General features: G+C 34.8%; 1 protein-coding gene across 1 annotated transcript in view; it reads left to right on the top strand.

The window, feature by feature from the left end:
* GALNT13 (polypeptide N-acetylgalactosaminyltransferase 13) overlaps window positions 1-24,497 on the top strand; it is a 557,108-nt gene that overhangs the window by 380,852 nt on the left and 151,759 nt on the right. Inside the window, exon 8 of the mRNA XM_061135076.1 lies at window positions 7,809-7,989. Coding sequence (XP_060991059.1) covers window positions 7,809-7,989 — 181 coding nt within the window. The remainder of the gene's footprint in view (window positions 1-7,808; window positions 7,990-24,497) is intronic.

The raw sequence follows: 24,497 nt of genomic DNA, 5'->3' as shown, positions 1-24,497 counted from the left end.
TAGTATAGATTCAGTTTAGAATTTTCTACATCTCATGCCAAGGTGAAAATAAGATCTTCAAACAAATTGCTCTAATATTTGGATATTTCTTGAAGACCTCTGGAGATTGAAAGTGATTTGGTGGTTTTCCTTGCCTTTATAACATCTGTGACATTTCTAAAATAGAACTATCAAATTTGAGAGGAGAAAACACATTGATTCCCTCATAATAAATTGTATAACCTCAGACTTTCTGCTATCCAAAGAGTTCTAAGACTTCTAAGACAGCGAAGGTAAAGTAAGCTCACTCTAAAGAGGAAAATGTTGAGAGTTTTATCATTGCCATCTAAAAATCTGGTCTCTAAAAGTGTCATTTGCTCCATATAAGGAGATTGGTCTGGATCCTAGAACTCCAAAAGAAAACTTAGTCATTATCAACCTCTCTTCCTCTTCTTTTACATGTGAATTTTCAAAGGATTATCAAGATTAACTTGTTTCACAATCTACAATCAGTTTTTGTTTATTTCAAGTTCAGAATCTGGCTTTCCAGTTTTAAATCTGATGCTTTCTTTTTCATAAAAATTATTCTATTAAAATTTAAATTATCTATTACTGGATAGATGCATTAGACATGTTTAATCTGTGATCTCTGGCAACTCAAGTGAGTACTTTAAAGGCCACAGCAGCTTGATATACAAGAGTCTTCATCTTGAGATATGATGATAATATCAGGATGTGACTTGAGCTCTGGAAACCTCTTCCAGACTGTATACCGTGAACTGAAAGCTAGGTTATGAGACAAACCAACCAATTAAATGAGACATTTATCCAAATCAAAATGACTATGAAGAACAGCTTACAAGTTTCTTGTCACAAATGAAATAGAAAATGCCTTCTGAGCCCCTTCTGTCTGCTCCTTTTGAATAATGACTTCCATGCCTCTTGTGTTTATGCCAACTTATCAAGGATCACAGTGCCTTCAGGATCTTACTGAAAGCTCTTTTAGACTTTGCTTCAATTATAAAAATGAAAGGATTTGTCATTGGCCTACTTGAATATGTATAAACAAAGTAGAGAGTTAAAGTGTTGACAGGGATTATTTGATAAAAACAATGACTATAGAGTGATAGGTGAAAATTGAGTCATAGTATCTTGTTTCAGTTGTCCTTTTGCCAGAAGTAAGAAAATAAGAACTTGTGTTCCTAAATCGACTTTATGATAAGACACACATATGTGTATACTGTGTAATTTTCCAGGTTTCCCTATATCAATATTAATAGATCAGTTAATATATATTGAGAACCAGTATTTTAAGCATTTTTAAACTTTGTAAAACACCAATATAGCAGCATATTTAAGTTGTGATTTTTTTCCACCGTGCAAATTATACTATTTACATAAAATGAAGTATGTGATGATGATACTCAATTTCATAAAATAACTTTCATGTGATGCTGAAGTTCAGTTTCATAAAATGAAAGGTGTGATTTTTTTTTCTCAAAGAGATAATTATATGGTTGGGAGATAAGATTTATATATATAATATATTTATATATATATAATATATTTATATATATGTATATGTGTGTGTGTGTATATATATGCTGTGCTTAGTCTTTCAGCCATATTCGACTCTTTGTGACCCCATGGGCTATAACCCACCAGGCTCCTCTGTCCATGGGGATTCTACAGGCAGGAATACTAGAGTGGGTTGCCATGCCCTCCTCCAGAGGATCTTCCCAATCCAGGGATCGAACCTAGGTCTCCTGTATTACAGGCAGATTCTTTCCCATCTGAGCCACAAGGAAAGCTATATATATTTCATATATACATATATACACACACACACATATATGTATATATATATGAAAGTGAAAGTCTCTCAGTTGTATCTGACCCTTTGCGACCCCATGGACTATACCTTCCATGGAATTCTCCAGGCCAGAATACTGGAGGGGATTGCCATTCCCTTCTCCAGGGGATCTTACCAAGCCAGGGATTGAACCTAGGTCTCCCACATTGCAGGTGAATTCTTTACCAGCTGAGTCACAAGGGAAGCCCAAGAAAACTTGAGTGAGTAGCCTATCCCTTCTCTAGGGGATCTTCCCAACCCAGGAATCTTCACCAACTGAGCCACCGTGTGTGTGTGTGTGTGTGTGTGTGTAATGTATTTATATCAATATACATACACTTAAATATACATGCACACACATACACAAATATTTATCAGGATGCAAAAGTATACAGAAGAGCTAAATGAGGCAGAGTGGGATGATATAAGTAGTAAATGTTATGAATCAGTGAAAATGGAGATCAATGAAAGATAACATAGTTAAGATCTGTTTACTGGCAGAAAATGTATATGAAATAAGTTTGTTAGAGAGGATGTGATACATAAGGGAAAGCACATACATTAATCCTTAATTTTAATCCCCCAAATTATGTCACATTATTGAATTTGTTTCCCTTGCCATCATCACTCTGGTCCAAGTCATTCTCACCTCTTTTCTAGATGATTATAATAATAGCTTTATAAACCTCCCCTATTTGCTTTATTCAAATTCATTTTCACATAAAAGTTTAGTATTGTTATGTGTGCTGCTTCCCTTGCTCCTCACAACATCCTCTGGGGCAGATTCTTCAAGTCTCATCTTATTACCCGAAACCAAAGCACAAAAAGATGACTTCACCCAGCTAGTGGATGTCAGAGCTGGGATACAGTATCAGGAAGTGGAGCCTACACACTCAACCATTGTGCTCTGTGTCCTTCAAGTATGTTGTGGTGGTTGTTATTAAGTCCATGTTAAACAATGGCTTTGTGCCAGTGATAGATAGTATGTAGATGGGTTGAGGGGTAGGGGGGATAAAGATTGCATAAAAACAAGCACCTGCATGAATTTGGCACAAGAGCCTGTAAAATTAGAAACAATACTAGCACTAGAACTGACATTGCTAAATTGAAGCTTATGAAGTTTATGAACCTTAATTAAAATGTCACTGATGTAGGTGCCAAAAAACATGAAAAGAGTAATGTATGTTAGTTAATTGTCTTCTATCTAGGGGAAGAAAATAAAGTACGTTATCAAATGAGCAATGGGTATTTTACATTTTGATTAATAACCTTCTCTATCATCACAATCTCATAAAAGTATTTGGAAATGAAGGTAAGTAACCAGCTAACTTCCATCCTCTGTGCATAAAAGGACAGTTTGTGTTTTACACAGGGGCAAATTTCTTTGAGATAGGTAATATACAAATATTAATCTTTTGGAAGCCGAGGAAATAACAATCAGATATGTTCAATGGTACAAAACAATTCATGCATCACATATTCATGTGGATGATACATTGTTTTATTTAGTTTAAATTTTTTAGACATTGTAAATAATTTCAGAGAACAAAATTCAGTATTCTAGTTGGAAACTAATTGGCTATTCTTTTAAACTCCTCACCTAAACCCCTAGACATTGATATTACAGTTCTAAAATGAGGCAGAACTCACCAAAATTTGACTTTTTAAAGAAGAATCAGCTAATAACCTACAGATTTTGCTTTTCCTTGATAGCAACAACAATGAATGTTAAGTAGTATACAAATAACATTTTCTTTCTTTCCATATGAAGTGTCAGGCATGGTGCTTAATAAGGACAATCTCATTAAGGTCTTAGGAAGTAGTTATTATTATCCCTTATTATCCCTGTTTTCTAATGGGAACATTAAAGTCTTGAAGACAAATAATTTTCAGAAGTGTATATAGATAGTAAGTGAGAAAGCCACTAGAAAATTATTTTTGCTTATTTCTAAGCCCAAGTTCTTAATGGCCATGTCACACTCTTCTTTGTTTTTTCTTCTTTCTTTTCTTTCTTCCATCCTTCCCAAATATTTTTGAAGATGCACTAAGGGAAATTATCATAGTCATTAAGGACTCCACTCAATTGGAATTTTCTCCACTTTAATATTTAATCATATAGTTTTCTGGAAACTGTTGATTTTTTAATTATTTCACATTACCCAAATGTCTACTAAGTACTTGGTAACTGGTCAGTTAAATATTTTGTTTTTATGTAAACTAACTGGGGATTATCATGGTTAGATATCAGCTTAACGAATGCATAATATTATGCTTTTCTACCTTGATCTTTTTATTTCCATGCAAGTATGGGGGAGATGCTTTACTTAGGAATTGCAATATTAATATTTCTTTACACATTCTTTGAGCACAGATGGCAATGGGAAAAGTATGCACTTTATTCCAGGAGTCAGTAGAGTGTGACCCACAAGCAAAACAGGCCAATATTCACTGAGTATGGAACAGTTACTTCTCTTGTCTCTCTTAAATATACTACAGAAAGCTGCCTCCATCTGTGAGAATCCACATCAGGGACAGGTTTTCCTTGTGTCTTGTAAATCAGTAGTCATAACTTCATTCAGTTCAGTTCAGTCACTCAGTCGTGTCCGACTCTTTGTGACCCCGTGGACTACAGCATGCCAGGCCTCCCTCTCCCCGAGGTTACTCAAACTCATGTTATTCCAACCATTGAGGCAGTGATGCCATCCAACCATCTCATTCTCTGTCTTCCCCTTCTCCTCCCGCCTTCAATCCTTCCCAGCATCAGGGTCTTTTCCAATGAGTTAATTCTTCGCATCACGTGGCCAAAGTATTGGAATTTCAGCTTCAGCATTACTGCATTATGCCTATTCATGTACACATGACGTCTTATTGCAAGTTAGAGGACAACGTAAAATCAGCACTTTCATGATACAAGTGAGAATACTGGAAATCTACTTTCAAAGGATTTCAGACTAGATATTTTCCCTTTCTGTGTGCATGCTCAGGGCATAGAAGCCATAAGCCTATAGAACCAGGGTAAGACCAAGAAGTGGCAGAGTAGAAATAAGTGCCCTCACACAACCACAATGCTAATCCAGTATTTGCAAAAAAAGAGAAATTGGAAACCCTGAGGACAGTTGTAAATCACTGGTTTGTTTGCAACAGAGTTTATTGCATAGTCTGAATTTTAGTGAGTATACAAATTTAAAATGTTATTTTTTCTCCAGTTGTTGCATCATGCTCTGAAGAATATTCCTGTCTAATCTAACTTCATTTAGAACAGATTCTATATATTTCTGGTCACTTTCAGTTATTAAAAATACTAGTAATGTTCAGCTTAAAGCTTTGATTTAATTCACAGTGCAGTGAAAAACCATTGAAGGATTAAAGCAGGGGGAAAAAATGACAAGATTAAAAATTTTAAAGACCACTCTGATTTCTGAGCACAAAGCAAATTATGGAAGAGCAATAGTGAAAGTGGAAAGACAAGAGTCTGTTAGAGTTGACTGACAAGTCATGTTGATGATTAGAACAAGCATGATGGCAGTAGAGTCAGAGATGGATCTGTTGAGAATTACTTTATAGATAACACCACCAGGATTTGTTAATGGAGGAACCATAAGTGATGAAAGAAAAAAAGAAATCAGTGATGACTTCTAGGGACTTTTGGGGGGTTGGGGGGAGGAGAGAAGGGGGGAGTTATGTTGTCTTTTTTATTTTGTTTTTTGATTGACTACCTGGTGAATAGTGGCTCCATTTATTGATGGTTTAAAGAAACAAACAAAAAAAAAAAAACTGAAAGAAAATAATACCCGCTTGACAGGTGGAGATATATCAACAATTCTACTTCAGATACATTTAATTGGATGCCTCTGAGTCTTGCAAGAGGAGGTATCAAGTAGATGTTTGGATACACAAGTCTGGATCCCACAGGAGAAGTCTGGGCTAAGATGTTACTGTTCAGTTTTTGAGTATTCAGATCATACATAAAGTAATAACAAATAAGACCACTGAGATAGCAAATAAAGAGTAATGCCAACATTTAAATAGAAATTTAGAGTGAAAATGTATAAATAGTGACATAGTAGGATGGAAAGCAAGAGAATCCAAGAAAGGAGTCTGCTAAATATTCATCAAAGGAAAAAAATTGTGATTTTCATTATGGCAATTTTGTGGAACTACAGAGATAAACAGCATTTCACAAATGAGTAGGAAAATGGATGAAAATCGAGGAAGGGATATAATATATATCAATAAATTTTTATATTAATTACAGTGAAGGGAAACAGAAAAAGATATGTTGGATGGGAATATAAAAGGGTGAATTTTTGTTGTGTTTTATAATTTTAAAGTTTGTTTATCTCTTTTAAATCTGCTTGAAAGATAGGTTTTAGAAGATACTACACAAAGATAGGCATAATCTAATAATGAGGAAAATAATTGATGTTTCAGGAGAAAATCAAAGGGAGGACTAAACCAGTAGTTAAGACAAACTTAAGGGATATGCCCTAGACTGACATGCAAGTACTGATTTGTCTTTGATAGGAGAGGAATCAACTTTCTACATTTTAGTAGACAAGGAAGAATATAAAGAGGTGTGTATAATTACAAGAAAGTATATAGAATTTTTGCTATAAAGATGAGAAGGTTTCTGATCAGTTAAGTAATTTGATTATTTAAGAAAGAACTATCCTGTCTTTCTAGGAGAATGGTGAATTCCATTCCTCTTTTCCATCATTTCAGTGTTGGGTTGGAACATATTTTCTATTAGCAAGACACTGCTTAAACAATTAAAAAATGAGAAAGTATAGATTGTGCATGTAATGTGCAATTATTGATGAGTATAATTTAATTATCATTTTTCTTATTCTAGAAAAATTAAATGTCTCCTACTGCTACCTAAGACCAATAGCAGCCCTCTTCTAAGATGAATATTACTTGAGGGATCTATAGGAGAAAACTTTTTCTTTCAAAATAAGAATAATGTTATTTACAGCATAAAATTGAGTCTTTCCAATTAAAACTAGCAATAATTATGAGTTTTATTTATTGGGATGAATAAATGTATATGTGCATATATATCTATAGAAATAAATGTTTTTTAATTTATTTTAAATTAAACAAATATGAATTTTTTTAATGATAAAAGGTACAATTCCCAAAAAAGATAAGCATCATAAACCACAGACACTTTAACAAAAAAGAAAGAAAGGTTTTATGTATACTTAATACCTAGCCCCAACTGAAGAGTAAATCTAGGATACCAAGAAATATATGGTATATGTCTTTCAAGAGTTTATAGTTTTAATGAAGCAATAGTGAAGTAAAAAGTTGTTTAAATTACATTCTAACACATTCTTAATATAAGTGTGTTTAAATTACAAAAGTCACACAATACTAAGTATCCCCATAGAGCTTCCTAAAAGAAATGATCTTAGAAGTGGGCTTTAAAGGTTGCATACATGTTGAACAGATATAAAGGATACTTATCATATTTTAACAATAACCTAGTCAAAGGCCTAAGATACAGGAGATATGGACAACTGAAAATGAATAGTTACTTAGAATTCCAGGTGGTTGGGTACAATAAATTGATTTTCTCCAAATCAAATTCAGTTACTGAGCATGGCATTCATGGCATTCATCATATACAAATTCACTTACTAGAAAATTTTGAGTATCAAATGTGTATTAAATAGAAATTAGGTTAGCTCTAATGCCAAACTAAAAATTTGGTAATCTAATAAAGGCATGTAAAAATAATTCCATCTTACTTCCTCAATTCCAATACTACAATATTTAAATATATCAAATCTTCCAAATTAGAAGCCTTTGCCAAACCCAGGTATACTAGTTCTACATTTTATGTCCATCTGATGTTTGTTTGAACCACATAAGATCTGAAGATTTGGCCTTGACTGAGTTAGCCTCAGTTGCTTCTCAGATGGTATTACTGCATTATCTACAGTGATTATTGTGCGATTGCTCTCTCTTCTAGATTTGGCAGTGTGGAGGCTCACTGGAGATTGTGACTTGTTCCCATGTTGGTCACGTTTTTCGGAAGGCCACTCCCTACACGTTCCCTGGGGGCACTGGTCATGTCATCAACAAGAACAACAGGAGACTGGCAGAAGTTTGGATGGATGAATTTAAAGATTTCTTCTATATTATATCCCCAGGTAAGCCATTCTGACATCTTTCTTCCTCTGCAGGGGAAAACAAAGTTTTAAGAATGCTGATTATATGTTCCATTATTGCCGTTATTCCATTCTTTAAATAAGGTATTGTTTATCACTGTAATATTGTAGAAGATTGTGTTTGAGAAGTTGTCCTGTGAGGTGAATTTTGACCTAAAATGAGAGAGACTATTCTTGTTGCAAATGCCTGAACATTCTTTTTTCATTTGTTTCTTTATGAGTACAAGTATTATACTAAAAAAAAAAAAAAAAAAAAAGAAAGAAAGAAGCAAGCAATATACAGGGAGATTTTAATTAACATGTATCAGTAAAATTTAAGAAAAGAAATTTTAAGTTTTTATTTCTATGTTTCACACATAATGCTGACTGTGTTGGTAAGAAATGTTTTTAATGTTATTTTTTGTTTGTTTTTAATGTTCTTACAGAGATTTTTTTTCTGTGTTATTTTCTTAAAATACCTGAGTAGGGAGAGAGTGAGTGATTTCCCACAGGAACAAGATGGAAAATTATGCAGATATAAAAAATACTTTAAAGAATATTTAATAACAGTAAATTACTCATCTATGCATGTGAAAAGGCAATAATATATGACAATAATATAGCATCCTACTTTAGTTACAGAGTAGGATAGATATGGAAATAGAAGTAGGATATCACTGGGTAGTGACGTTATGAGTAATTTCATTATTTCTTTTATTATTATATTAATTATAATAAGATATTAATTTCTATATATTATAAATTTTCTTTATAATACATAATATTTATTTTTCAAAATTGATTGAAAACAAATTTTAAAAGAAAACAAATAATTGAAATATTAAGAGACAACTATTTTAAACCATTTAAAAGAGAAAAAATAAATCATTGTGAGAAATTCCATTACTGGATGATGTGATTATGAGTGATTTCATTCTTTAAGATTTTCTAGAATATCTCCAACAGCCATATTGCATAAAAAAAAAAACTCTGAGATATTGTTTTTAAGTAAAAAAATGAAACATTATGAGAAGATACAAATAAGAGGAAGACAGGGTTGCAATCTAGACAAGAAAGCAATTGTATAATAGAAATTCAGCTGTACTGGTAAAATAATTTGTTGTGTTCTATTTTTGATAGTTTATAATAGGACTTATGTCATCAATGCCATTATTACGTAACCGGCAAGAACAGCAACAAAAACCCATGCCCACAACCTCTTTTCTACATTATCATCTATCACAGGTTTAGAAAAGTCAGTGTGGGTTCTAATTGACATGCTCAGGTTCTGAAAGTAGATAATGAGGCTGTGAAAATCCTTCTTTTATAGATGAAGAAGAGAATGAGCAGTATGAGCTTTCTTGTTAAGATCCAGTGTTACTCTGTAGAAAAGAAAAATTGGGGCAGTGCATGTGTAAATGTGTGATTAGGAGAAGGACTTTCTTCACACATTTTTAATCCTCCCCTGTGTCAAGACGCTATTGCCAGGAACACTATTTCTCATATAGATATATTTCTTGTTACAATAGAAACCCAGTCCAGATGTTCACAAAGTTGAGCTCTTTCACAAAGAGAGAGCATGTAAATTTGCAGGAAAACAGTGACATTTATATAACCTTTTCATTTTCTTTTGATGATACTTGTTGAATTCAAATCATTACTTGTAGAGATATATAGGCTCAAACATCAAAAAAGAAGTAATGGACAAAAGAAATGTGTTATGTGTGATTATATACAATATACATTCAGGAATATAAGTAATTGCGAATAATTGTAACTGTGTATTATATTTACTCATGATGAATATTATTTGTGAAGCCAGGTGTTAGTCTTTTGTATAATTTCATATTGAATGAAAAAGGCAGATAAATGGTAGAACCATTTTTCATAATGTAGTGAAATGACCAGCTTCAGAGTTTAAAGGTGAAAAAGAATGCCTGCTCTCTGGAACTAATGACTTGCTGCTCCAGAGGGACTCTTTGTATATTCTGGAAAATGTAGTTATTTTCATTGCGATAAATATCATTTGGAAGGTTGTTATTCGTATAAAATTGGCTCATTTAAGCCCAGAAAGGTACTTTGGAAAGCAGTAAAAGAACTTCTTGAGAAATGTCTGGAAATATCCTAAGGGGCATTTATGCTTTTGTATGTCTCAGAGATAGCATTGCTGAGTGTGGAACCTGCCTGCTCTATATGGGCAAAGAGAGAAAACCACAAATCTGAAACAATAAATTGCTTCTCAGTGGAAAAGGAAGATGGAAAGTAAGCTGGAAACTAGAGTTGCATGCCTATAAACAATTCTAGCCCCAAGCAGGTTTCAGATCATGCAAAAACAGATAAAACAGGTTGTATTGAGGAAGTCAGGAATCTGTCATTTGTATGATGGAAAGCCTTCTTTGAGTGGGTAACTATTTTTGTCATTACTGACGGTTTCTGTGACTCTTAAAATCATGAATTTCTTTGCTATCATCTAAAATCATGGGGTTTCTGTTTTTCATTTTAGTTTGCATGAAGAGAAGTTGGTGTGGGGGGAGATTAGAAGGATACATACATGTGCGTTTACACTTAGAATTATATCCTTTTTTATAGTGTACATAAACACACACACACAAACACATGTTTATGAAAAATCTAAAAAGTTTATATTGAATTTTAAGTCTCCAGAAACTCCATAAAAATCTGGTTAAGGAAAATGTTACAGTTCTTTCTAGAATTACCTCTGTGTATCTGTTCATTTTTCCAAGATATTTTATAAGGATACTCCCATTTTTTATACCAGGGCTTCTAGTACAAAATCTTATTCTCCACTTATGCAGTTGTTCAAAATGTGATCTTTAAGTACTGAGTCTTTGTGATTGAATGTTGACAACAATCTTGCTTCCTTCCAACATGCTCTATAAAATACTACCTTTCTACTTTATTGATTGGTTTAAGGATGCTTCAGTTCTGTCTTGAACTAAATGGGTACTCCTCTCTCAAAAGTGTATTTCTTGCAGTTTTGATACAATGGCCAATCAATTCTTACTGTATGCTATATTCTTTTATCTTTATTACCTATCTCTATAGCCAGAGTAGTTCAGAGACTTGTGTTACAGTGCTTAGAAATCTTCCTGTCACTTTATAGTCCTTGAAAAATATATGTTTTGAATAATTAGAACAATAAGTGAATGACTGAATCAATGAGTGAATTTTTAAAGGGGGCCCATTTTGTTTCATCTTTTCTATGGAATTCTCCATGGATGTCTGCTCTATATCAAGGAATCCCTTCATAATAATTGCAGCAAATCAGAACACTTTGTCCCAGCTCTCTATTCCAACCCTTGATAGCAGATCCACTGATCAAAGAGTGGTAAAACATACTTCTCATATGCCTGCATTCTCATTCCTTTGACTCTGCCACCAGAAAAGAAGGTTCCATTGGCTTACCTGTGTGCTTTAGGTTATATGATTCTACCATAATTATTGGCACACACAGTCATATAATTGTATCTTCCAGGGCTAATATAAAAGTCTAATAGGCATAATTTAGGAGGACAATAACATTTTCTAATAAAGCAGCATAAGAGCTCATAAACTTAAAATGATTACTTTTACACATATCGATTTGTGTTTTCTCATGACCCCCAGTAATTTAACGTTAAAAGGAGACATATAAATAGATACAAGTGTGAATTACTTTTACTTGTTTTTTTCAAAATATTTACTCTATGTCCTGACTGTCTTCCGTATGCCCATTACCCTTTGGCAATATTGATAGAGTTGCAATGTCTAATTATGTCCCCTTAAAGGATATATGGATGAAGAGAAGCAATACTTTGAAATAGTGTTGAGGCCTGCATTTTCAGCATTTGTTTAGTTTGCTTTTCGGCTATCTTTTTAAGGATGCAAATACTATAGCATCATCGATTTTTAAAGCCCTATAGGCTTTTAAAGCCTGAGGCGGTTCTTACTAGTAATTGGGCTTGTTTCAGCTTGAGCCAATCTGATTGTCCTGGCAAATCCTTTGAAGTGATCTGATATAAGCAGAAACCACTCTACACAGAACATCCCTTTATAAATGGCAACATTTTTTCCCCCTATTGGTCACAGGTAAAAAGCTTAAGAACTTTAATAGAGTGGAGTCACAGCACTGACTATATATTTGACATGCTTGCTGTTCTATAAATATTGATTTTCTTTCTTTGGAGAGGTAGATTTCTAACTGGGTATCAATTGACATGTGATTAGAAGCAGCTGTCCTTATATAACCTCCAGTTGTTCTTCTTCCTTTTCTTAATGGGCTGCTCTGCTCTTATTTTGAGCACAAATTGAAAATAAAATGGTAAAGACTCCCAAACAAAGATATTTATATGTAACTGGGAAAGCAGCTTATTTTCCTTGACATTATTGTAGTATTTTCATCTGTATTCCATGTAAACAGAAACCACACATTTAAAGAAGGTTTGTTGAACTTATTTTGAAAGTTAACTCTCTAGTGTTAACATTTTTAAAATACTTTGGAAAAATCAGCTCATCAAAGGTCATCTTTGTTAATAGCATCTTTGGATCTTTTATTAAACTTTAAGGTCCACGTTCATTTCTATCTCTTGAAATTTGTATCTGAAAATACAAATGTTTTCAGCATGCTGATTTGTTTAAAAGATAACAATATTTAATAACCAGCCCTTTGAGTGTAGGGCCTAATTTCTTTTATAATTCATAAAAATGTAGTTTCTGGCTGATATCATAAGCACAGGTTTTGATGTTTCCAGCAAAATGTGCAGCATGCAGGGTTTTTTTGTTTTCTTTTTAAATAATCCATGTATATCAGTTTTGGGTTGAGTTAACATGAACACATCTGAAAAGAGTGTGGCACTTCTGAAAATACATTTGTACCTATGAATTTTGTATTTTTGTTACTTATTAAGTGCTTTTTCATCAGTACCAACCATGGTATCACTGAGTGAATATGACATTATGAGGAGGAAATTCTCAGTCATTTTGATATACTGTATTGTAACAACACATAATTTATATGCCTCTGCGATCCCTTGAAATGCTAAATGTTGAAGTAAATGATGACACTTGTATTCAATATTGTTGGTGTAGTGGACAGACAACTGCTTTTCCTCACTGTAGCCAATCACTGGTCAGTTTTTATTGTTGGTATTGTTACTAGTATTTCATGTGTATTTATTTGTATTTTTATAATAATGATCCTGCTTTGCTTCTATCTTCATCTGATGAGAATTATTAAGTTCTTGATTTGCACTGTGCCAGGAAAAGGGACATGGAAAAAATATTGTCTTTGCCTTTAAACAATGAACTGCCTAGATCATCACAGTTAATTAGTTTAAATGGAAAATATTAAGTACTTAGTACATGAGGAACATACAGACAAGAATTGAAGGGGATACTTATAAAAACTGTTTACATTTTCCTAGTTTCCTCTTCCTCACTCAGAAACTTCAAAGTCAAATGAATCTTCAAGTTCTTTCCATTCTCCTTACTAAGTTATCTCTAGTCCAGTTATCTTCATTTTCACACGCATCCTGCATCCTGATAACTTCTTAATGTCCTGATGGCTCTCCCTGCCTCAAAGCTTGCCCACATTTCACTCACTCCTACAGTGCTGCTAGAGAACCTTCATAAACTTTGATCTCTCAGTCACCTTAACACAAAGTCAAAAGTTTAGAACATGGCCAACAAGGCCCTATGTGATTTAGTTAACTTTTCACCCTATACTTTCAACCCTAGCAGTCCACATACCAACCATGTAGAACCATATTCAGACGCAAAGCTCAACACACTTCCTGCCACTTTTAGGTCTTTGCATATGTCTAAAACAGTAGTTAATGAATGAATGAATGCTGCCACGTCCGCCTAAAATACCATCATCATCCATGAATCAAGTTTGATATAATTTCCCCCCAAGAGCTCCAATGGTTCCAGGTACTTCCTCTGTTGTAGCATTTACACATTTTTAAAGGACTTTTTTTCCCTCCATTAAGCTATAAAGGAACTGTTCCTGTTATTTTTTTAATGTGTTTGTTTGGTTCCATTTTTATGTAGCGTTCATTGAGCTCATATTTTTAAAAATTGTATTATATGTGTCAGATGCAAATAAAATGTTTTCATCACCACCCCTGTCAGCCTTCCTTCAAATCCTTTTCCTATGCATTTGCATGAATATACATACATAGACACACATATATAAGTAAATAAGATCATATAATGAGTACTATTTTCAGTTCCTTTTTTAACTGAATATGTTCTTCAATATTTTATGTTTAATTCACAAAAGATTGTCTCATTTGACTCTGTGGCTAAATTGTATTATAATATATATCAAAGCTTATCCAATCATAGCAATATACAGCATTATCAGTTGTTTGCTGTTATAAAAAATTCCAAAAACATTATTGAAATAACATTTTGATGAACTTGGGAGGTTAATTCTGAACAATGTAACAGCATTAAGAAAGAGAGTGCTGGAGGCAGATTGCCTGGGTTAGTTCAAATCTTGGTTCCATGTAACCCACTGTGTTTACTTAAGCTCTTTGTACTTACTTTCCTTATTATCAAGTGGGATTTATAATAATATGGCCATCCTCAGAGATTTTTGAAACTAATGAAAAAAGATACATAAATCACCTAGAATAGTGGCTCGCAACTAGTGTTAGATATCAGTTAGCTTTAGATATTTCTGTTATTATTGACTAGATATATGCATAGAAGTAGATTTATTGAGTCAGTGGATATGTAAATTTATATTTTGGTAGATATTTTCAAAACTTCCATCCAAAAAAACTGAAGCCATTATCACTTTCACCAACAGTGCTTGAGCACTTATACTATACTATCAACATTTCAGATCCTCAATCCTTCTTTTTTTCATGTATATTTATCTGAGTCTACATATATACCTGCATTTATTTACATCTGGATATATATTTTCATATATATGCACTTTCTCTTCCCACACTTTTACAAGGAATGAAAGTATACTGCCACTTTTTGTTATTTGGATTTCCTCTTTCCATTCCATACCTCTTGTTCATTTTACTTTTGGATATCTATGGTTCTTTTTAGATATGTATTCTGGTAATTAATCTTCTGTCTGTTATATACATGGAAAGGGTTTTCTCCCAAACTACTACATATGCTGTAATTCAATTGATATACAAAAATATATTTTAAAAAATTTTTGAAAAAGAATCTGTTTATGTAAATTCTGTTTTCTTCTTTATGGCATTTATGGTTTTTTTCTGTGTATGTGTGTGTGAAAACAGTCTCTCCCAAGCCTAATACATTTTAGGTGCTCCATAAATATTTGTTGAATGATTTAGGTTTGAGTTGAGTAAAATGCATGTTTTTTTTTTTTAAGTGGTCAGTGATCTCTCTGGGCAATAAACATGAGCAGAAATGTCAGATGAGATAACTCTCATTATGTAAAATATTATCATCTTTATCCATGGGACATAAATAAAAGTATCCACCATAAAATTTCTGATTTTAAAGCTATTAATATGATTATATCAGTTCCCAATACAGTAATTCTTGCCTAGTGTCTTGAACTGTATTCATAGTTCATAAAATTAATAAACAGGTGATATAAATAATGTTTATTGAATCTTGCAAAATATTGATATTGAACACTAAGGGTGGATCATTGTATTTCAGGACCTTTGATTAGCAATTCACAACTATTTCAGAAAACTAACCCCTTAAATAATTTTATTAATATCAAATCTGGGCAAGTTCAAAGTATTTCTAGAGTGAATAAATGTGGCAAGTTCTAGTGAAGATCTGTTCACAGACTAATCACTACCTTCTAGGGTTTAGATACCAAACTTACTCAGGCATTAGATTTTGCTCCCTGTTCCAACTAAGTGTCATATAACCTTTGTCTAATGGGTGTGTGTTTGTATGCAACCAATTCATTATTCTGAAGTTTCCAATTAGAAACTTCTACCCCAGTTGGATTGGATGGATCATGATTAGTATCCATATCCTTATGACTTGTTCCAACAGTCAAAGTAAAAAGTTTCAGTGTTTTTAAAGTGGAATAAATGGTCAAGAACCCCTGTGTAAGATGTGTGGGTTTTTACTGTCAGGAGTTGGCTGAGAGTTTTTACTTGATGTAAAAACATTAAATATGAATCAAACATGATTCAGGTGCATACAGAGGTTTTATCATACCTACTTTCATCTTGTCATCTTCAGAGTTCCCTAACTTCATTATTTAACTTTAAAGTACTTAAAACTGAACACCTTAAAAATTATATAGTCAGTTACATCTCATTTCAATTCCCATTCTTAACAGATTTGAGGGAATCACTCCGACACTCAGCAATAGTTACGTCATAAATTGGTTGTCATGTGATTACACATTGCAGATTTCTTATTTCTAATACTCTCAGGCTAAGGCCCCTGGATTAGGTGTTCTGGAGGGTCATCTTTGCCTAATTCCTATGTTATCATCATCTTTTGCTATTTTACATAAAATATGAGTTTAATTCTGGAGTTACCTAGTTAAATACAATCTTTTGAAAGTGAGAAGAAAGGATAATTTTTAGAGAATTAGAAAGAAAACTACAGTCTTTCCTAGATCCAATAATGAACTATCTAGTTTAAACTTTCCAGATGTGCTCAACTGGGTTTTTTTTTAATAGTTCCTTGCAAAAGTAAAACAAAAAACAAGAAAGCAAAATCATAGCCACATACTTGCCTATCAAATATTCAATTTTAATGATGGATTACCTTAGCATCCTAATAATTTACAATCTAATGCCCTTGAAAGTAGATCTTCTTTAGCATAACAACACAAATTCTCTGGAAAATAAGAGTTTTACTTTTAGCAATTGTTTTTATCCAGTGTGCTTCATTTTCAAGGCAAACAATTCAATATCACAGTATCCAAGAATATGCTCCTACCAGCAATGTTGAAGAAGCTTAAGTTGAACAGTTCTATGAAGACCTACAAGACATTCTAGAACTAACACCCCCCAAAAATGTCCTTTTCATTACAGGGGACTGGGATGTAAAAGTAGAAAGTCAAGAAATACCTGGAGTAACAGGCAAATTTGGCCTGGGAGTACAGAATGAAGCAGGGCAAAGGCTAATAGAGTTTTGCCAAGAGAACACACTGGTCATAGCAAACACCCTCTTCCAACAACACAAGAGAAGACTCTACACATGGACATCACCAGATGGTCAATACTGAAATCAGATTGATTATATTCTTTGCAGCCAAAGATAGAGATGCTGTATACAGGCAGCAAAAACAAGACTGGGAGCTGACTGTGGCTCAGATCATTATTATTATTGCCAATTCATTATTAGTACTGCCAATTATTATTGCCAATCATTGCCAAATTCAGACTTAAATTGAAGAAAGTAGGGGAAACCACTAGACTTCTCAGGTATGACCTAAATCAAATCCCTCATGATTATACAGTGAAAGTGACAAATCGATTCAAGGGATTAGATCTGATAGAGTTCCTGAAGAACTAAGAACTATGGACAGAGGTTCTTGACATTGTACAGGAGGCAGTGATCAAGACCATCCCCAAGAAAAGGAAATGCAAAAAGGCAAAATGACTGTCTGAGGAGGCCTTACAAATAGCTGTGAAAAGAAGAGAAGCAAAAGGCAAAGGAGAAAAGGAAAGATACACCCATTTGAATGCAGAGTTCCAAAGAATAGCCAGGAGAGATAAGAAAGGCTTCCTCAGTGATCAATGCAAAGAAATAAAGGAAAACATTACAATGGGAAAAACTAGAGATCTCTTCATGAAAATTAGAGATACCAAGGGAACATTTCATGCAAAGATGGGTTCATTAATGGACAGAAATGGTATGGACCTAACAGAAGCAGAAGATACTAAGAAGGAAGTGGCAAGAATACATAGAACTATACAAAAAAGATCTTCATGACCCTGATAACCATGATGGTGTGATCACTCATCTAGAGCCAGACATAATGGAATGTGAAGTCAAGTGGGCCTTAGGGAGCATCACTATGAACAAAGCTAGTGGTACTGATGGAATTCCAGTTGAGCTATTTCAAATCCTAAAAGATGATCCTGTGAAGCTGCTGCACTCAATATGCCAGCAAATTTGGAAAGCTCAGCAGTGGCCACAGGACTGGGAAAGGTCAGTCTTCATTCCAATCCCAAAGAAAGGCAATGCCAAAAAATGCTCAAATACAACACAATTGCACTCATCTCACACTGTAATGCTCAAAATTCTCCACGCCAGGCTTCAACAGTAGGTGAACCGTGAGCTTCCAGATGTTCAAGCTTGTTTTAGAAAAGGCATAGGAACCAGAGATCAAATTGCCAACAACTGTTGGATCATCAAAAAAGCACGAGAGTTCCAGAAAAACATTTACTTCTGCTCTATTGACTATGCCAAAGCCTTTGCGTGGGTCACAACAAATTTTGGAGATGTGAATACCAGACCATGTGACCTGCCTCCTTAGAAATCTGAGAAATGCAGGTCAAGAAGCAACAGTTAGAACTGGATGTGGAACAACAGACTGGTTCCAAATAGGCAAAGGAGTACACAAGGCTGTATACTGTCACCCTGCTTATTTAACTTACATGCAGAGTTCATCAGGTAAAATGCCAGGCTGGATGAAGCACAAGCTGGAATCAAGATTGCTGGCAGAAATATCAATAACCTAAGATAGGCAGATGCCACCACACTTATGGCAGAAAGTGAAGAAAAGAGCCTCTTGATGAAGGTGAAAAAGGAAAGTGAAGAAGTTGTCTTAAAATTCAGCTATCAGAAAACTAATATCATGGCATCTGTTCCCATCACTTCATGGCAAATAGATGGGGAAACAGTGGAAATAGTGACAGACTATTTTTGGGGGCTCCAAAATCACTGGGTATGGTGACTGCTGCCATGAAATTAAAAGACACTTGCTCCTTGGAAGGAAAGCTATGACCAACCTAGACAGCATATTAAAAAGCAGAGACATTACTTTGCCAAGAAAGGTCTAGTCAAAGCAACGGTTTTTCCAGTAGTCATGTATGGATGTGAGAGTTGGACTATAAAGAAAGCTGAGTGCCAAAAAATTGGTGCTTTTGAACTGTGGTTTTGGAGAAGACTCTTGAGAGTCCCTTCGATAGCAAGGAGATCCACCCAGTCCATCCTAAAGGACATCAGTCCTGAATATTCATTGAGAAGGACTGATGCTGAAGCTGAAACTCCAGTACTTTGGCCACCTGATGCGAAGAACTGACTCATTTGAAAAGACCCTGATGCTGGGAAAGATTAAAGGCGGGAGGAGAAGGGGAAAACAGAGGATGAGATGATTGGATGGCATCACTGAGTCAATGGACATGATTTTGAGTAAACCCCAGGAGTTGGTGATGGACAGGAAAGCCTGGCATGCTGCGCTCCATGGGGTTGCAGAGAGTCATACATGACTGAGTGACTGAATTGAATTGAATTGTGGTTATGAATGAAGAGAGCTGTGCATCTATTTGTTGAAAGGAATGAATGCTGAACAATGGATACCGGCCAGGATGAAAAGGAGACATGGGGAGGGCTTTCCAAAGGAAAGGGGAAACGATTTCTGAAAAGGCAGGAGACCTGTTTAACAAATAGGCTTTTTGCATAATTTTATCAGAAGCAGCATTAATATGGAGCAGTAGTAGTAGTTGTTTAGCCACTAAGTCGTGCCCAATTATTTTGCGAGCCCATGGACCTTAGCTCACCAGGCTCCTCTGTTCATGGATTTCCCAGGCAAGAATACTTGAGTATTCCTGGAGTAGGCTGCCATTTCCTACTCCAGGGGATCTTCCTGACCCAAGAATTGAACCCATGTCTCCTGCATTGGCAGGCATATTTTTTTAACCTCCAAGCCACCAGGGAAGCCCTTATGTGGTGTAGTCACTGTTGATGTGGATTGTCAATGCCTAAGAGAAAGTGGCTGCCATGTTGATAACTGACTGGCTCAGAATCACTTCCTGGAAAGCTCTACTCTAGCATCTACTTGGCTCTGTTTTCTTTCATTTGACTTTCTCATGTTTAGAATCACTGTATTTTATTAACAAAGCAGTGAACAAGAAAAAAAGCAGTGAGGGATGGTCTTCTTGGCAGGCTTCCAAGTGCTTGTACCATAGGGATGTTGTCCATAAATGTTTATGTAAGATGCCATAATGTACTTACAGAAGTCTTTTTCATCATGGATGTCAGTAAAGAGCAATAGAGAAGGTTGGTGGGTATGTGGGAAAAACCAAAAATGCATGGTCTAATACAAGTCATACCATAAAAACTGTATTTTATTTATAAAAATCCTGGTGTTCCCAATGGTAAACCTTCTTCACTCTATCTCTACAGCTTTCTTATCTTTCAGCAGCCAGTCTAGCCTGTCCTAGGATAGACCAGAGAGGTTGAAGAATGCTCTTTCTTTACTTCTACTTCCAGATGCCATCTCACTCTGGTACTAAAACCCAGATATTTATCTGCACAAACCTGTGTCATCCAAGATTCTAAATTTGATTGCTAGCTTCATCTGAATTCAGACTCCTGGGGACATTAACATTGAAAGGATGGTTTTTCCCTGTAGAATATTTTCCAGTAAGAGTCACTTGATGTTTTGGTTTCCCATTTTCTTCTGGTATTTATTGGTCTCTCAGGAAAATCCTTATTATGTAGGTGGGAAAGACAGTAAGTGGAGAACCATCTTAGGGAAAAGGTATTAGCCACTAGCGTCATAAATGTATTGTGCTTAAGATTTGTCCAGGTAATGTAAGATGAGAGGGAATGCTGGGGTCTAAAGTAGGTGATTTTAGGCCAGGGAGGAGTGGAAATGGAAGAGAAGAATGATATCCTAGGGTTATAACTCAAGAGCCAGCTTGGCCACATCATGATGAAGGGCACCAAATCTGGATAAGACAGACTTGAAAAAATAGTAGCTGTTTCCCATGGTGGAGCTTTGGTGATGTTTTCCATTGTCAGCCTTTCTTCCTTTCTCCTAACCCATGATCCTTGCCAAGTGACCCCTATTTTCCCATACTTGCTTCCAGCTTCTTTTATTCTACCATCTTTTAATTTTTTTTAGTTAAATATAACCAATAAATGCTATTTCTTCTCATTCTTTCAATTTCTCTATAAATTAAAACATTAATAGAGAAAATATGTCAATATTTTTGATCAAACAATGCAAACAGGTATACAGAAGTAAGTCATATTCCAGAAGTAGCTATGTAAGCTTACACAACTTGTAACTTTACTAGTCATATAATCTCTTTATCCCTCAGCTTCTGCATCTATAAAGTGGGAATTTTATAATATTTATCACACAGAATCTCATTTTGACATCTCATTTATCTCACATATTCCATTTTTGTGAGCAATAATGAGATAAATTATATACAGATACTGAACTGTATCTGAAGCATACTAAGGACTTAACAAATTATAAATAATAAATATCTGAAGAAAATAATAAAAGGATGCACTGGCCAAGGGTCAAGTATTTTATATATAAATATGTGTGTATTCTATTATTTATGAAAAGGTTATTAATTAAAATATTGTTGATAAATAACATATATGTGACAAAATCTTTATATAATAAAATGACGGTTTCTTTTATATAAGATACATTTCTGGGCAGAGATCACAGACTGCTTTGAGAATTTGTTAAGTCTGTAAAACTATTCCCAGTTGGATACATAAATATACAACTTTGTTCATATAGGTTTGGAATTCATGGAGGCTTTGATTCCTACTTATGGATTTCAAAGGCATGTAGGATTCTAGGACTCTAGCTTTAAAGGCAAATTAGAAACCTTGAATTTGAATTTAATATCTAAACATGTAGATTTGTTTGTTATGTTGGGAAAGTGACAGTTTCTCAGGTATTGAATATTTTTTATTTAAATTAGTAGCTGAAAATGATAATCTCTAAGTTCAATTATAACTTTCTATATTCTTCTGAAACAAGGAGCTCCCCTACTTCTTTTGAAATATGAGACCATTTTCTGCTCCCTGATTATGTTGATATAAACAGGATGATTCAGAAGCACTCACTAAGGAGGGATACATTCCACTGACTCAGGTCTTTTAAATTAGGGCAAGAATCAGGGGGCAAGAGCCAAAAATAAAGAGGATCAGAACCTTGCTCTCAGACCAGAAAAAAATTAAGTAGGCTTGTAACTGGATATTGTGGCAGGCTTAGTTTGAAAGAGCTCTGACTCGGGGTAGGAAGCAATTTCAGAATTTTTAATAGTATTTTGTTTATCTTTGTATTTCAGCCTTCATAATTTTATTCTTGAGATCTAGACTTTAATTGGTAGTGTGCATGTGTACTCAGCCATGTCCAGCCTTTTGCAACCCCATGAAATGTAACCCACCAGGCTCCTCTGTCCACAGGATTTTCCAGTCAAGAATACTGAGTTGCCATTTTCTACTCCAGGGGATCTTCCCAACCCAGGGATTGAACTCACATCTCCTGTGTCTCCTGCATTGGCAGGCAGATTCTTTGCCACTGCACTACTTGGGAAGCCAAAATTGGTAGTCAGTTTTTATTATCAGTTTGTTTGTGCTGATTCTTGCTATCTGTTACTGCAATGCAAATTATCCTAAAACCTAATAGGTTAAAACATAATATTTTATTGTATCTCATGATTCTGTGGATCAGAAGTTCAGGCAGGGCTCAACAGGGTGATTCCTCTGCTCCATGTGGCATTGACTGAAGTTACTCAGTAGTATTCAACTGTAATGTGGGTTGGTCTGGGGAGTCCATGCTGGCTTTTCTTGCATATCTGGCACCTTCCTATGATGGCTAAAAGGCTGGTCTGAGTAGGATGGTCAACTGAGGGGCTTGTTGTTGTTTAGTCGCTCAATCATGCCCAACACTTTGAAACCCCGTGGACTGACTGCAGCATACCCTGTCCTTAACTATCTTCCAGACTTTGCTCAAACTCACGTCTATTGAGTCGATGATGCCATCCAACCATCTCATCCTTTGTTGCCCCCTTTTCATCCTTCCCCCAGTCTTTTCCAGCATCAGGGTCTTTTCCAATGAGTCTCCCTTCACATCAAGCGGCCAAAGTATTAGAGCTTCAGCTGAAGTGCTTATCAGTGGCCTTTCCGGTATAATGGTCTAAAGGTACTCAGATAACTGTCAAAGAAGCTGACTTCCCTTTGAGTAAGTGTTTCAAGGGGCCTGGGCAGAGGTGCAAGGATTCTCATGCGAGGCTTGAGAATCCCAGAATGTCCCTTCAGCTACATTCTGTTAGTTCAGCAAGTCATTAAAGCAAATAGAATCAAGGAGAGAGAGTTTAGACTTTCTATCTCAAAGGAAGGAATAGCCAAGTATTTGTGACCATCTTTAATCTATCAGATTTTCCCCCTAAACTTTGAATAAAGAGGATTCAGTTAATCATACTTTTTGATTCATGGCTATGATTTGCTTTCTTTTTTCTTTCTTTTCTTTCCTCCCTTCCTTTGTTCTTCTTCCTCCCTCCCTTTCCCCTCCTCTTCCTCTTTTTTCTTCAGCCCTCCTTATAGATAACATTACATTTTGTTTAATATGTATATATCTTTCTTTATAGTTATACTTTTGTTTTGGGAGTTTTTATTTGAATATTTTATTGAAAACTGTGTTTGTGGTTAATTTATTTTTAATTAGTATAAATGGCATTTAATTATATTTCATTATTTTTCTTTTCTTTATACCACAAATGTTATCATTTTAACACTCATTCTAGATTTTTAAGCACACATATATATGCTACAAAGCACTCAGTCATGGAAATCCACTGCACTTTAACTATTTACCCTCTTAATGACGGTTCGAATCTTCCCTGGTGGTTCAACAGTAAAGAATGCTCCTGCCAGTGCAGGAGACATGGGTTCAATCCCTGGGTCAGGAAAATTCCCTGGAGAAGGAAATAGCAACCTACTCCAGTATTTTTGCCTGGAAAATCCCAGGGACAGAGGAGCCTGGCAGGCTGCAATCCATGGGATTGCAGGGTCAGATATGACTTAGTGACTAACGAACAACACCAAAATGATTTACTCAAAGTAGTTCCAGTTCCCTGCCACCATTAATTTTACTTTCTTCAACAAATAATATCAAATAATATTAACTGTATGACAGACATGTCTAAGTACTAACAACATACATGTTTTATGAATTTATATAAGAATGGGGAAGGGGATTTATGCCTAGGAGTAAAATTTGTGAGTCATAGAATTTTGTCAGATGTTTTTCAGAATTCCAGCAAGTATCTCATTGCAGGTTCCATTAACTTTGCCCATGCTTTTTTCATTAAGCAAGATTCTTTTTCAATTTTTAAATGTTTGTTCTATTTTGAATATGTAATAAATTCACATAGTTCAAAAATGAAAATAATATAAAACAAGTTCATGTGGAGAAATCTTGATCCAACCCCATTTCCACCCATCCCATTCCTCTTCCATGCTTTGTCTTAATTACTTTTGCATCATTCCAAAGAGAGCGCCTTGATTTTGATATAACCTAGATTTATTGGGTTTGCTTCCTG

The sequence above is a fragment of the Dama dama genome, chromosome 33, assembly GCF_033118175.1.
Source record: "Dama dama isolate Ldn47 chromosome 33, ASM3311817v1, whole genome shotgun sequence".
NCBI classification, from domain to species: domain Eukaryota; kingdom Metazoa; phylum Chordata; class Mammalia; order Artiodactyla; family Cervidae; genus Dama; species Dama dama.
Note: the sequence above shows the minus strand (reverse complement) of the source record. Positions and strands in the feature narration are given on the sequence as shown.